This window comes from Mus musculus, chromosome 16 (genome assembly GCF_000001635.26).
Source record: "Mus musculus strain C57BL/6J chromosome 16, GRCm38.p6 C57BL/6J".
Classification (NCBI taxonomy): Eukaryota; Metazoa; Chordata; class Mammalia; order Rodentia; family Muridae; genus Mus; species Mus musculus.
This window is the reverse complement of record NC_000082.6, coordinates 19,561,101-19,573,222: the sequence shown is the minus strand read 5'-3', so window position 1 is coordinate 19,573,222 and position 12,122 is coordinate 19,561,101. Positions and strand designations below refer to the sequence as shown.

General features: G+C 36.9%; 1 protein-coding gene across 1 annotated transcript; it reads left to right on the top strand.

Moving 5' to 3' along the window:
- The first annotated feature begins 6,341 nt into the window (after window positions 1-6,341).
- Window positions 6,342-7,283, top strand: Olfr169 (olfactory receptor 169). Its single transcript, NM_001011855.1, has one exon. It carries the CDS (start codon window positions 6,342-6,344, stop codon window positions 7,281-7,283), a length of 942 nt encoding a protein of 313 aa, NP_001011855.1.
- The last annotated feature ends 4,839 nt before the right edge of the window (window positions 7,284-12,122 follow it).

Sequence of the window (12,122 nt, the reverse complement as noted above, 5' to 3'; positions counted from 1 at the left end):
GCACAGGGACCTCAGTGGAAGAGTTAGGGAAAGGACTGAAGAAGCTGAAGGGATTTGCAACTGCATAGGAAGAACAACAATATAAACCAACCAGATCTCCCAGAGCTCCCAAGGACTAAACCACCAACCAAAGATTTCACATGGAGCGACCCATGGCTCCAGCTGCATATGTAGCAGAGGATGGCCTTATTTGTCATCAATGGGAGGAGAGGCCCTTGGTCCTACCAGGCTAGATGCCCCAGTGTAGGGGAATGCCAAGGTAGTGAGGTGGGAACGGGGGAGGCATAACCTCATAGAAGTTGTGGGAGGGTGTATGGGATAGTGGGTTTGCAGAGGGGAAACTGGGAAATGGAATGATATTTGAAATTAAATAAATAAAATATTCAACAAAGAATATAAAACTAAAGGTGAAAATGAAATAAAATATCTTTTGAAGCAGGCTTTTTAAATATCAAAACCTATACCTATCACTATATGAAGTCTACATATTTTTTTGATTTTTTAATCTTTTTTTTGTAATTATACAGGTAACAGGATTTGTGCTGAAAGAAAAATATTTCCAGCACTAGGAGGTGTACACAAAATCATACCTTACCTAGGTCACTGCCCTGACAGAGCCTACTGCTTTTCCTAAGAACAGAATTGATATGAATTCTTCCTGACTCTTTCCTGAATATTTCATAAATAATGTCTGCATGTGTTTTTAGACTTGTGGTCATATTTATATTGTTCTTGCTTTTTCTCACTTAATAAAATATATTCACCCTAATCTGTATCATACACACATAGAAAGAGTTGCCTTGGTCATGGTGTCTCTTCAAACCAGTGGAAACATCAAGAATGGCACCTGGAAATAATGTCCAATCTCTGTGGGCCTCCTGTTGTAGATTGACAAATAGAAGAAATAAAGCAATAGTTATACTATGTGGGTCTGCCTATACTTCTAGTACTTGCAATACTGAGGCTGGAGATTTTCATAAGCTGAGTCCAATCGGGCTACATAGTGAGATCTATGTCATCTTGAGTTACCTGTCTCAAACTTAGAACAAATCATGTAAGGCGTTAATAAATAAGAGATGTTTGCAATCATGGTTGAAGTTCTGAAATGCATGGAAAAGTTTAGTCATAAGGATTATAACAAAATCAACAAAATTAGTTATCAGAGTGCTACATTCTTTGATATATGTTATTAATTAGATAGTTTCTTTATTTACATTTCAAATGCTATCCCGAAAGTTCCTTATACCCTTCTCCTGCCCTCATTGGTATTTTTATTGTTATTTTTTGATGATATGATTCTCAGACCCCTTCTTTTTCCCACAAAGAATGCTACAGTGCACTTATTTTTCCCCACACAGGCCACTTCTGCATGCCTAGATGACTCTCAGGGGATCCAATTTTCAACGCTTTCATTTCAAAAGCTGGCTGCTTTCTCTCTCAGATACCACACACTAGGAATTTCAAGGAGAGTAGATATCTTCCACATTTATTTATGTTGCATCCTAATTATCCATGGCCAGTTTGAGTTGATCTGAAGTGGATGCTGGATGTGAGATGCCTTCCATCATACCTATAGAGGTGTTATTAATAACATAACCAAGTGATCAGAATCCTGAGTGAAGATGCCCCTTATACTGCTGAATCTAGAGGATAAAGTGTGCTATATGGTAAATAAGGTGTGGTCTGATATGATAAGTAAGGGGGGCAGGAGGGAGGACTGGGTCTTGCTGAGATGCATGGGTTGATTCACCATGTGCCTGGATACACTGTGGTAATTCCCAGTCCTGGATTGCATCAACAAGTGAACTCATGTAAGCACCCCACTTACTGAATGAGAAAGTCACTATTGTTTCTCTAGTCAAGAACTGCTAGACTTCAAAGAAGTAAGTTATATATTCTTGATTGGCACCCACAGTTAAGAGGTTGGTTGTCATGGTGAAGCTGTGTAGCTCAGCTGGACATTTCAAGAAACTCTGGTGCCCATATGATAATGATGTATCTTTGATGTTGCCCTTAACACTGAGTTCTTTTTTTTTTTTTTTTGTCCACACTCCTTCCTCCCTATTTGACCTGTAGGAGACATAAAATTGTTCACAAACTGTGTGATCACATTTGCCAATGTTACTTTAAGGAGGTTTACCATTTAGAGTTTAAAGTGGTGACAGTCAGACCTATATCTTGACATTCCTTGTGCTTCAAAAACAGTGCTTCCGCTTTAAAGCAATATCATTCTAATATGCTGTCAAGGTACACATTTTATTCTTTTGATTGTTCAAAAATTAGTCAAATATAGGTTGCATTGAATATGTATTACAATAATAAGTTTAAAGAGTAAGAAATTTAGCTTATATCTTTCAGCAAATTTATCTCTTCAAGAGAGTGCTCTAGGCACAGTGCCTGAGAAGGTATGACCTGGGGCTCTTCTAATAATGCAGACACTCCACATCTTGTTCTGACATGTTCTCTTATTGAAGCACAGGTCTCATTAAGATTTTTATTCTTACCAAGTTCTTAGTCACATGACTTGTGTTATATCCTTCCATATGTGAGACATATACATGTTTATCAGCACAACCTATTTTTTCACTTTGCTAACTCTAGTATGAGTTTATATTACAGTTGCTGGAAATTTCCAATTATGTGAACAATACTTTGCATTTTTTCAATCTTGAAACCAGCAACAAAGCCTTATTCACTGTCACCTGTGTTTGTTTGTTTGTTTGTTTTGTGTGCCAGTATAGATAAGTGGAAGCAGACAATCCACAAAGTCATTTTCTGGAATCATTGATCACTTTCTTCTTTTCTTTCAGCCACATCTACTATTTTTTTTATTATTTTTTCAAGGAAATAGGTGGTGATGTTGGCAACCTGCTTCAGGTCTTGTGATTGAGAATGTACTCATTTGATAGGGAAGTGGAGCCACAGCTTCATGCACTTGTAATCCTTTCATTTGAGTGTGTTCATAATCATATGCTGAAATCTATACAATGGAAGTTGTAAGGTATGCTGTTTTAGTTCCCACCGACATGAACTATTACTGGAAAACAGTATAAGTTAGTCACTTTCTATAGGGTTCAGGAAAATAAGTAACACAGGATTATTAACTTGATGCTAACTCAGTATAAATGTTCAATTCAAAGTTGGGTGAGGAGTTATGTACATTTAGAATTACCATGGTTACACACACTTCATGGAATCTGAAAGGACAGACTACATGAACATTGTTTACACAGGCAGAACTTGTAGACATATGATTTGCGTAGTGTGGTTTGTGTATAGGAGAGAACTAAAGAGATTTAGAAGTATTTCCACTACAAAAATGACACCATACTGAATCCATGAGCTCTAGAATCATAAATGCCCATTCCTGACTTTGTTGGGAGAGGGCTATTAGAGAGGATTTATTGTAATAGCTCAGAATTTGGCATTATGAATTTGATGACTGTGAAATGTATGATTTTATTAAATCGGGCTGTCAGTAAACAGTGTAGATATATGAAAACTTTGCTGTGATTGCATGTGGCTAGAGTGTTAAAAGACACACACACACACAGAGACACACACACACACAGAGCAAACAAACAAACAAGCAAGCAATCAATCAAACAACATTTGGTGAAAAATGAATTCGTGATCAGCTTGCTTGATGGCTCAGCACTGTCATATTTTTTCTAAGCATATGTTCAATTGTATTTCTTAGTGAGAAGATGCCTGTACATTCACACCCACTATGTTAATATCTTTTTTTTTAGGGAGTCCACAAACCCACTAAGTATACAGGGAGTGATAATGTAACATAATTTCTCCTGGCTGAGTTTTATCTTGGGATCTTCATCCATAGTATCCAAGGCTTTACCATTCTCTATCTTTTCTTCTTCCTTATATCCCCCTCCTATCTAAACTACCTTAGAATATTAACAAATACAGAAATTACAATAGTTCGAATATAGCAACTATAGAAGACATTTAACATAATAATTCTAGCAACAGTCTTAGCCATTGTTTCTTGCTAGTCTAGGCTCTGCTTTCCCCCCTCTAGCATGTATTTAATATGTTTCATTTAATCTTAAAACGTTCTAGCAAGTACTGATATAATCTTGATCGACCTTTAGAGAAAATTTAATACAAATTCTCACATAGTTTTGTATCTGGTCTGTGTTTTGTTTACAGAGACAGAAACTATATTTTCGGATACTTTATTTGCCTTAAATTTTCTTATCTTGTTTTAAGACGGTGAGATATAGTTTATATGGCCACCTTAAAACATATTTTTGAGCTAGCAGCACTTCAATTTGTAGCAAGAAATTATCACATTTCTTTCACCCACTCAATGTCTTATCTACTAAAAATGAGTATGCTTCAGTGTTTACTGAAATTTTAAATTCTAATGGGTGAATTTGTAGGAACCATCAGTACTGGGCATTAAACCTAGGTTCATGTACACAGTCAGTAATCACTAATGCTAGACTATGTTGTTGTTCACATGCAGATTCTTCCCAACCAAGTGAAGTTAGAGGCTTGATGATTTTATGATTGAATTTACCAGTGTGTCATTTATAGTTTCAAACAATAAAATTGCTGCTCTCATGTAAGTATGCAATTTAATGTAATATTCTCCACTATTTTCATATCAAACATTTTGTCAATAAATATTCTTCTCAGAGTTGAATGTATAGTAACATATACGATTGAGCAATGACTACTAGCTAAAATTTAAAGGAGATTGCATACTTTTTCTGGAGACTTGAACTAAGGTAGAAAAGTGAAAATGTAATCTAAGTAACTTTAAGTTATTGTACACATGGTATATTTTAATAACTACCATAACTACTAAATGGCGAACAGTTAGGTGGATTTGCAGGTAAAGGCATTTGTGACTTAAACCTGGTGATCTTAGCTTGATCCTAGGAACACATGTAAAACTGGAAGGAAACAATGACAACACCGCCATGCTACTGTGTATATCGGAAAGACCAGGAAGCCTCAGCACTACCTAAAGAGCTATAGGCAAGTACTGAATGCTGAGAATTGGCGAAATAGTCTTCCCCAGGGAAGAGCACACTGCTTGGCTACTCAATACCAAATGGTCACTCTGAAGACAAACATTAAAATGCCGTATAGACTGAGCACATTGTACTAATTAATTGCCAGATCCCTCATGCAACTACAGTTAATGAAAAGTGAGGCCATGGATTTGAGAAAGAGCAAGGAAGAGTTTAAAGGTAGAAAATGGTACAGAGAACTGATATAATTATATTATAATGCGAAAAATAAATTTTAAAGCATGAAAAAAGATGACTCTAAAGAACTGATCTGTTGACCCCTTCATGTGTTTGCATATGTGTGTATACTTATATACATTAGTAAATAAATAAAATGAAGGAAATTAATAGAGAGTACTATAAGGCTTATATAGTTTATAATAAGTTAATCTATAGCTGTGTCTAAAACTAGAAAGAAACTTCAAAGTGAATTTAGTGGAACCTTGCTCAGTGATGAGAAATGTACAGCCTGACTCACCAAGTGGATAAGACCAATGAATTCTGTGTGTGACTACCAAGGTAGATATCAGGAAGGCCTATTGTGCAGGCTAGTTGTGTTAATAATGAACTATATAAGTTAAGGATGGAAAAAAACTTTTCAGGAAAAAAGTAATATTTCTGTCTCCATCATTGTTTATGTCTTTCTGTCTGTCTTGTCTCTCTCTTAAACACACATACACACACTGATGTCTAATCACAGTCATTTGGAAGAAGTACTGAATGTTTCTAAAACTAATCATGGTTAGCTCCCTTTTTTGTGTTAAACTCAGCACAAAATGACCCACACATTTTATGCTGCTGTTAATCTTCCTTACTTCCTTTCATAACTGGAGCCCATTTTTCCTTATTCAAGACTTAAAGTGACGCAGACTGTAAAAGAGCAGGAAAATCTGGGTTTCAACTGGAATATACAATTAATTAAAGAATGGTTTAACAATGCTCAGGTTCTAGGGAGAGTTCCACCCGAAGGAAACCCGAGTGGAGATTACACAGGATGTGCAATTGTGAAAGGTTTATTCAAGTAATGTGTGGGCTTGAGTAAAGCATATGAAGGTAAGTGCAGTTAAAAATCTGAAATATAAAACAGTCTATTCCAAACTAAATATTAAATTTTGTTAGAACAAAAAACCATGTACTTATAACACATCAACTCTGAAACCCTCTATGAGGCACTTGATGATGAATACAAATTACATATCAACCCACTTCATTATGTAAAATTTTAAGTAAGTCATAGATTTAACAACTTTCTCATAATTAAAGAATGATCTCTTTGCAGGTAAAATAGAAGGAAATATGATGGAATATGAGAACTACACTTTTAACAGCGACTTCATCCTCTTGGGACTGTTCTCTTCTTCAAAGACAAGCTTAACTTTTTTCTCATTTATATTTTTCATTTTTATTATGGCTATAACAGAAAATGCCCTCATGATCCTCCTAATCCACAGGGATTCTCGACTCCATACCCCAATGTATTTCCTGCTTAGTCATCTCTCCTTCATGGATATCTTGCACATTTCCAACATTGTTCCTAAAATGATTGCTGACTTCCTCTCAGGCAGCAGAACTATTTCCTTTGCAGGCTGTGCCTTCCAGATATTTCTCTCTCTTACCTTGCTAGGTGGTGAGTGCCTTCTCCTGGCAGCCATGTCCTATGATCGATATGTGGCCATCTGCCACCCACTTCGCTACCCTGTGCTGATGAGGGATAACTCCAGTAGGCTCCTGGCTGCAGGCTCCTGGCTGGTGGGGATCCTCAACTCCATAGTACACACAGTTTTTGCACTCCACTTTCCCTTCTGCCACTCAAGAGCCATTGATCACTTTTTCTGCGAAGTCCCTGCCATGTTGAAATTGTCATGTATAGACACAACACACTATGAACGAGGCGTTTATGTGAGTGGCATTATTTTTCTGCTGATCCCATTTTCCATGATCTCTATATCTTATGTGCAAATTCTCCTCACTGTATTCCAAATGCAGTCATCAGGGGCCCGGCAAAAGTCCTTTTCCACCTGTTCCTTCCACATGGTTGTTGTCATAATGTACTATGGGCCATTCATTTTTACATATATGAGACCTCGCTCATACCACACTCCAGGGCAGGATAAATTTTTGGCAATATTCTACACCATCCTGACACCCACACTCAACCCCATAATCTACAGCTTTCGTAATAAAGATGTCCTTATGGCTGTGAAAAACATCGTCCAAAGTAATTTTTTGAATAAAAAATGAAGAGAAAAATGCCTCATTTTTTGTGTTTTGTAAACTCACTTTTTAAGCTTGTTTTGCACATTTACTTCAAAGTAATGAATAATTGTACCCGGGTATATGTTTATATCTGTATACAGATGCCCATGGTAAAGTCTTGCTATGCTGTAGTAAGGCAATAATAGAGCATCATCTAAGAAGTCTTAAAATTCGTTAATGCATCTATAGTACATATTGTAGAATTTATATGCAAGCTGCTATAGCAATTATCCAAACTAATGCAAAGGAAATATTTTCCTTTTAAAATTAATTGATTCACTTTACTAATAGCAACAAAATAGAAATGTATATTTTAATTTGGAAATTTTTAATCATATCAAACCTAATAGTTTGATTAATTTTTCTTTACAAATATCATACAATAAGTAATTTTAAATGAGCACACATCATTTAAAGGTATAACTGATGGATATTCACTAATTTGTTTTTTACAATTATGTCTTTTACAATGATCAATACATTTGAGCATTTCATAACTTCTATGTGCATTTCATAAATACTGTCAGGTTAAGAGTTGTCCTTATTGATGGGTGCTGCACATTTTTCTTTTGTATGATATCATTTTCTGTAAAGACATCAACTCAGAATTTTAAGCTTCATTTTTTTCTTGTGATTTCACACACTGACTGGCTTATTTTGGCTCTTTGTAACTTTGTAAAACTTTCAACCTTTTGTTCTCTGCAGTATAATATGTTTTTGCCATGCTGATAATTTAACACAGTTTGTGGTCTTCATAGAGTACGTGTGGCAGTGATGGAGGGAGCGTGCCACTGTGGGTGGGCTTTGAGCTCTCAGAAGATCAAGACAGGCCTAATGTGGCTTATTCACTTCCAGCTGCCTGCAGATTCCAGATATAGAACTCTCAGCTACCATTCTAGCATCATTCTTACCTGCATGCCAATATGTTTCCCTCCATGATAATATTTGGCTAAATCTCTGAATGACAAACCAGTTCCAATTAAATGATTTCTTTTATACATGTTGCCTTGATCATGGTGTCTCTTTACAGCAAGAAATTAATGAACTAGAAACAAAGCAGTAGATTTGATTAATTAATTAATCAAAGCAAAGATTTGATTAATCTAAAGACTTTTTTTTTTTAATTGAGATGGTGTGATCGGCAGATCCTTGTCTTAACTAACCAAAAGAAGTAAAACAATGACTCAAAAAGGAATAACTACAAAAAGCAGGAAAGAATATTAGAATATTATAAGGGAGCTAGAGAAAGTACCCAAGGAACTGAAGGGTCTGAAGCCCCATAGAAGGAACATCGATATGAACTAACCAGTACCCCCAGCACTCCTTGGAACTAAGCTACCAACTAAAGAAGACGCATGGTGGAACTTGTGGCTCTAGCTGTATATGTAGCAGAGGATGGCCTGGTCAGTCATCAATGGAAGGAGAGGCCCTAGGTCCTGTGAAGGTTCTATGCCCCAGTATAGGGGAATTCCAGGACTGGGAATGGGAGTGGGTAGTTTGGGGAGGAAGGGCAGGGGAGAGGGGATGGGGATTTTCAGAGGAGAAACTAGGAAAGGGGATAGCGTTTAAAATATAAATAAAGAAAATATCTAATGAAAACAAGAATGCTATAAGGGAATACTTTAAAAACTTTTAACTCTATTAATTTGTAAACTCTAAATGAAATGTACCAATTTTATATTTAGCATATCTACCAAATCAAAAATTCCACTGCTGAAACAGACTCATAACCAATAAAAGGATTAAAACATTAATTAAAACTATTCTAGAAAAAACAAATAGCAAATATAGAAACACCAACAGCAACAACAATAAGAGACCCAGATATATTTACCGTGAAATTCTACCAGATTTTAAACATCTACAACAAGTTCTTTACAAATTCAGAAAAAAATATTATTTTCATTGTCTGAACAATAGCTTATACTTGTACTTTTCTCATTAAAAAAAGATAAAATTTTTTAGATAAAATATTTATTAAGTGATTAATACCTTTACCACAAAGGGAAACTGAGGTTCAAAATAATTAAAAAGCAAAATGTAAATGTTAGATTTTTATCCTACTTTTTTTTGCCTTATTGGCTCAAATGAAAAGACTTCTTTTCTTCAGGGCAATTTCTAAATGTCTATTATATTTTTAAATAGATAATTTAATTAAAATAAAAAGATTAGACTACTAAAATGTTTTCACTGTATTTATAACTGCCATATACTTTTAAAAAAATCTTTAATCTTTTTTACAGTCCAGTCGTTATTCCCCTCCTTGTCCACCTGCAAACAGTTCCTCATCCCATTCTTCCTTCCCCATCTCCAAGAGTATTTCCCTTCTCCAGCCCTCTCCACTCCCTGGGGCCTCAAGTCTCTTGAGGTTTAGGTGCATCTTCTCTCACTGAGGACAGACAAGACAGTTCTCTGCTGCGTATGTGTTGGAGGCCTCAAACAAGCTAGTGTTTGCTGCCTGTTCGGTAGGTGGCTCAGTGTCTGAGAGATCTCACAGGTGCAGGTTAGTTGAGACTGGTGGTCTTCCTATGAGGTCACTCTCCTTCTCAACTTCTTCCAGTCTTTTCCTAATTCAACCACAGGGGTCCCCAACTTCAGTCTATTGGTTATCTGCTTCTGTCTCAGGCAGCTGCTTGTTGGGCCTCTCAAAGGGCAGTCATGCTAGTATCCTGTCTATAAGCACAGCATAGCATCAGTAATAGTGTCAGGCCTGGAGCCTCCATTTGCAATGGATCACAAGTTGGGATGGTCACTGGACAGCCTTTCCCTCAGTCTCTTATCCATTTTTGTCCCTGCAGTACTTTTAGAAGGAACAATTCTTGGTCAGAGTTTTTGACTGTGGCATGGCAATCCCATCCCTCCACTTTATGCCATCTTTTTCTGCTGGAGGTGAACTCTACACATTCCCTTTCCCCACTGTTGGACATTCCATCTAAGGTCTCTCACTCTGAGTCTTGAGAGTCTCTCACCTCCCAGGTGTCTGGTACATTCTAGAGGATACCTCCTCTTCTTACCTCCTGAGGTTGCATGTTTACATTCATTCTGCTGGAACTCAGGGCTTCACTCCTGTTTTTCCCCACCCCAATACCTGATCATGTCCCCTTATCCCCCTCCTTTTCCCCTAACCCACTCAGGTTCCTCCCTCCCTCTTCTAATCCCCACCCTGTGTTTGCTTTCTTTTCTCTCCCAAGTGGGATTGAAGCGTGTTTACTTGGATCCTTTGGCTCGTTAACCTTCTTGAATTCTGTGAATTATTATATCCTGGGTATTCTGTACATTTTTGGTTAATATCCACTTATTAGTGAGTACATACCATACATGTCTTTTTGGATCTGAGTTACCTCACTCAGTATGATATATTCTAGTTCCATCTATTTGCCTGCAAAACCCATGATATCCTCATTCTTAATAGCTGAATAGAATTGCATTGTGTAAATGGACTACATTTTCTGTATCCATTCTTTCACTGTGGGACATCTGGGCTGTTTCCAGCTTCTGGCTATCACAGATATGATCTCTATGAACATAGTGGAGCATGTGCCCCTGTGGTATGATGGGCATCTTTTGGATATATGTCCAAGAATGGTGTAGTAGAGTTTTTAGGTAGATCTACTTCTAATTTTCTGAGGAACCTCCAGGTTGATTTCCAGAGTGGTTGTACCAGTTTGCAATCCCACCAGCAATGGAGGAATCTTCCTCTTTCTCCACATCCTCACCAACATGTGTTGTCACTTGAGTTTTTTATCTTAGCCATTCCGATTGGTATAAGGTGGAATCTCAGGGTCATTTTGATTGGCATTTTCCTGATCACTAAGGATTTTGAATGTTTGTTTAAGTGCTTCTCGGCCGTTTGAGATTCCTGTTTAGCTGATATCCCATTGTTTGATTGGGTTCTTGCAGGCCTAATAGTATTACACCTGACTTCTCAGCAGAGACTATGAAAGCCAGAAGATCCTGGACAGATGTTATACAGACCCTAAGTGAATATAAATGCCAGCCAAGGCTACTATACCCAGAAAAACTCTCAATTACCAAAGATGGAGAAGCCAAAGTATTCCATGACAAAACGAAATTCACACAACATCTTTCCACGAATCCAGCCCTTCAAAGGATAATAAAGGGAAAACACCAACACAAGGATGGAAACTACACCCTAGAAAAAGCAAGAAAGTAATCCTTCAACAAACCCAAAAGAAGACAGATGCAAGAACAGAATCCCAACTTTAACAACAAAAATACCAGGAAGCAACAATTACTTTTCTTTAATTTCTCTTACCATCAATGGACTCAATTCCCCAATAAGAAGACATAGACTAATAGACTGGCTACACAAACAGGATGCAACATTTTGCTGCTTACAGGAAACCCACCTTAGGTACAAAGACAGACACAACCTCAGAGTAAAAGATTGGAAAACTATTTTCCAAGCGAATGATCTGAAGAAACAAACTGGAGTAGCCATTCCAATATCGAATATAATTGACTTCCAACCCAAAGCTATCAAAATAGACAAGGAAGGGCACTTCATACTCATCAAAGATAAAATCTACCAAGATGAACTCTCAATTCTGAATATGTATGCTCCAAATACAAGGGCAGCCACATGCATTAAAGAAACTTTAGTAAAGCTCAAAGCACACATTTCACCTCACACAATAATAGTGTGAGACTTCAACACCCACTCTCATCAATGGATAGATCTTGAAAACAGAAACTAAACAGAAACACATGGACACTAACAGATGTTATGAAACAAATGGATTTAACAGGTATCTACAGAACATTTTATCCTAAAAAGAAAAGGATATACCTTATTCTCAGCAC